At 53.6% G+C, this 3693-nt stretch overlaps 1 protein-coding gene across 1 annotated transcript; it reads left to right on the top strand.

The window, feature by feature from the left end:
* The first annotated feature begins 382 nt into the window (after positions 1-382).
* On the top strand, positions 383-1360 carry C1H11orf86 (chromosome 1 C11orf86 homolog). The gene is made up of 2 exons (XM_036178011.1): positions 383-655; positions 1262-1360. The coding sequence occupies exons 1-2, from the start codon at positions 383-385 to the stop codon at positions 1358-1360; spliced, it is 372 nt and encodes a 123-aa protein (XP_036033904.1).
* The last annotated feature ends 2333 nt before the right edge of the window (positions 1361-3693 follow it).

Raw genomic sequence — 3693 nt, 5'->3', positions numbered from 1 at the left:
TGAAGGTGTCCTGTGCTCCGCTCTGCTGTGGAAGCATCTTCACTTAATGCCAATGAGTTGAGTGGTCCAGATGGCCAAGGCCAAGTGCAGAGGAGGCCAAGGTCCCCAAGGGTAGGCTGCCTCCTGTAGAGAGAGGACAGACAGTAGGAGCTAGTGTAGCCCTCAGGAGGATTATATGTTTGAGGCCAGCCTGGGCTATCTAGTCCCACAGGGTGAGGAGACCACTGGGAAATGACTCAGAGGTGTTTGGTCTTTGTGACCTGCCCTTTGGTTTATGACCGCCACCTCAGCAGTGCTGACCTTTGCCTCCACCTTAAGAGGGGAGGCACCGGGCCATCTCACAAAGTTAGTGGCTTACAGAGCAGTTATAGCCTCTGGAAACATGGGGACTAGCCTGCGCAGTCAGTCCTTTCGAGAATCCCGGCCCTGCTATGGGAAGCTCCACGAGGCCCAGGGGAGGTCCCTGGAGGGCCGACTCCACCGCGCACTGAGCCTCAGACAGGGCCGTGAGAAGTCCAGATCGCAGGGCCTTGATGGCACAGAAGGGCTGGAGGTCCCTGTTCAGGAGCGGCTGCCAGGGACCCTGGGAGACACGGAGCAGCTGATCCAAACCCAGAGAGAAGGCAGCCAGCGCTGGCTGAGGCAATACCACCAGGTGCGGCTTCAAACTGAATTATCAGTTCTATGGGGGACAGTGGGGACCCGGGGCAGCAAAGGGTTAAGAGCACAGCTGCCCTGAAGAAAGCCAAGCAAAATACCCGGGCTTCTGAAAGCAGCTAGGATTTTCTCTGTGAGCACTGGGGAATCAATGAGGGTTGGAGGAAGGATGGAATGGGGCCCGGGTGGGGTATGGTCAGAACTCCGTGTGTCTGAGATAGGGTCTCACTCTAGCTCAGAGTGGCCTGGAACTCTTGATCCTCCTGTGTCCTGAGTGCTGGGAATACAGGCATGTACCACCATGCCAGCCTTTCAGAGCTGTATTGAGAAGAATAATGTAATACTATGTTGGACTGGGCGGTGACTAGAGCAGGAGGCAAGGTTGGCCAGTGCAACTTCTGGCAAGCTACTGTCTGCTCTCTGTCCAGGGAAGAAGAGTAGCCTTCCCCACCCCTCCTGGCCTTGCCTCCCGGGGAAGAGTCCCCCACCCCCAACCAGGAGCTGAGCCTCTCTTTCATGGATCTACCCCCACCTGGTGGCTGTGCGTGGAACAGCATCTGAAGCCCACCCCTATGTTGTCATTTCCCTTACTTGGGTCTTCCAGCAGGTGAGGAGAAGGTGGAGGAGCTTTGTCGCCAGCTTCCCTACTGTGACCCTGAATCGACCCACCTCCCCAGAGACCTTGCTGGACACCAACAGATAGAGCTGCTGTGACCATCCCTCACTCCACCGGCTGCACTCCTGGGTCTCCTCATCTGCTTCTTCATGGCTTTCCTGTACTCTGAACTGCTCCGACCTTTGTCATGTGACCCATGGAGGTCTCTGTCACTAGATCATTCAAGGCCTTGTGTGGCTGCCCTTTTTGGTTTTGGCAGCTAGCTCTTAACAAAGACCTCAGTAGAGCTGAGGAGAAGGCACTCAACTCTCTGCCTCCTGGACTGACAGGTATGAAGGTCTTAGGGACCCACACAGAAATGAGAGTATCAGCAACACTCTTGAGCCTACACAGACCAGCCACCCACTCCTAGGACAAAGTTCAGTGAAGCCACACACGGCTGAGAATTTCTTGAATATCGCCTGCTCACAGGACCAAGCTCCACCTTGGCCTGCAAGTAAGAGGCCAAGACTCAGATCTCCCTCACAGACAGTGAGCCTGCCAAGGCTAGGACCGTATCTGGACTGTCCTCACTATGGCTGCTGTATGCCTGAGAAGCCCACACATGCATATTGCTGCCTTGGGCCTCATTGTATCCTGATGAAGGAAGCAGGGAAGTATTCCCTCCCTGTGTGACAGAAGGTAACAGAGGCCCAGAGAAGGGAAGAAACCTTCTGCCTATATATACACACCCAGTATCTGACACAGGTTGAACACATTAATAAAGCCACTGAACTGAAGAAATTATTTGCCTAGTGACTAACAAGTAAGCTCTGAACCTCTTCCAACTCCTGTGAAACAGGAGTCCAGAGTCCAAGGTCTCACTCTGAGAGGGCAAAGCGATCTCCTAGGACCACACGGGAGAGGGTCTGAGCTCTTTGAAAGGTGTCAGGCCTTCGGGTGGGTCCTGTGAGCTCTTCAGGTTCCAGCCTGATGTCTTGGCACAGGGTCCACTGAGGGCTTGGCTAAGTCCAGGAGATACAGTGATGGACTCCTTGTTTTCTCAGAGCTTAGAAACCTGGCAAGACTACCCAAGCACAAAAGAGGTCCTGGGCAATATGTGTCCTTGGCAGCCATTGGGAACTTGGCTTTGAAACTTTAAAAATTGGGTTGGGGATTTAGCTCAGTGGTAGAACACTTGCCTAGCAAGCGCAAGGCCCTGGGTTCAATCCTCAGCTCAAAAAAATATTGCATTTGTATCCGTGTGTGTGGAGGTGGGGGTGGGGTGGGGTGTGTGTGGGGGTGTGCACTCATGACAGTGCACACGTGGAGGTCAGAGGACAACTTTCCGAGTTGATTCACTCTTTTCACTGAGTCCTGGGGTTGGATCTCAGGTCATCAAGGACACACAGCAAATGCTTTTACTATTGAGCAATCTTGCCAGCTCTGTTTGTTTATTTGGAGGCAGCATATCTTATAGCCTCAAACTCACTAGAATGCCAAAGCCGGCCTTGTGCTCCAGATGCTCCAACTTCTCCCTCCCAGGTGCTAGAGTTGCACACACCTGATTCTCGACCTTCTGGCCTGGCCCCTGGAACAGCTTTTCAGGTTTCGGATTTGGGGTCATTGTTACAGAAGACATAGCAATCTCGGGTGTTTGGGGGATTTCACTGCCACCCAGTAAGACGGGACATTATCACTCTGAATCACTGGCCAGGGAATAGGGGTTTCAGCCACAGCCTGTCCTGACTAAAAGCACATAGCAGGGCAAGGCTGCCTCTCCTTGCATTTACTGTGCAAGTCCCTTCTCAGATGGTGCTGGCTACATTGTAGGTGCCCTGGGGATGTTTATTGCGCATGGATCAGCATGGACAAAGGCTGGAGATCAGACAGGCTATGGTGCAGTTCGGAAGCACAAGCTGCTGCAAAGGTCTTAGACACAGCAATGCCCCTGGCTCAAGCACCGCGTGTGTTTGCTGCAAATGACTCCTTTCCCTGCCTCCCCCTGCCTCCATGTGCCTGCCTCGTGCCTTGCCCGTCCTTCACTTCCACACAGCCTCAAGCCAGCCTCTGTAACAGCTGCCTAAACTCTCCTGCACTTGAAGCCTCAGTTTTCCCATCCATCCAAGGAGATGACAACCTTACCTTGCCAGATTTGATGAGGTGCCAGGAGGAGGCATAGGGACCATACTGAATTGGACCAGAACCTTGGTCAGGCTGGGCTCAAATCTGACTAAAGAGAGCTGGGGTGGCAAAGCTGGCTGTGGTGGGGGTAGCTCCTAACCAATTAGCTGGCTACCTCATGAAGGACACACATTCTCCACCTGTAGACTTCTACGTCAGTGTAGGCACACGTGAAGGTTGTGGCCTCCAAAGGCCTCCCCGTGTAATGGTCAGCATGGCCATTCAGAGGCACATGCCAGGGCCTGGCACTCACTTGC

The sequence above is a fragment of the Onychomys torridus genome, chromosome 1, assembly GCF_903995425.1.
Source record: "Onychomys torridus chromosome 1, mOncTor1.1, whole genome shotgun sequence".
NCBI lineage: Eukaryota > Metazoa > Chordata > Mammalia > Rodentia > Cricetidae > Onychomys > Onychomys torridus.
The sequence above is the reverse complement of the archived record's forward strand: the minus strand, read 5'-3'. Positions and strand labels throughout refer to the sequence as shown.

What these genes read in the sequence shown, in the direction of transcription:
- C1H11orf86 (XM_036178011.1), top strand. Translation starts at nt 383, where the DNA reads ATGGGGACTAGCCTGCGCAGTCAGTCCTTTCGAGAATCCCGGCCCTGC. An exon ending in GGCTGAGGCAATACCACCAG is followed by an intron (nt 656 to 1,261) that starts GTGCGGCTTCAA and finishes TGGGTCTTCCAG; the next exon opens with CAGGTGAGGAGAAGGTGGAG.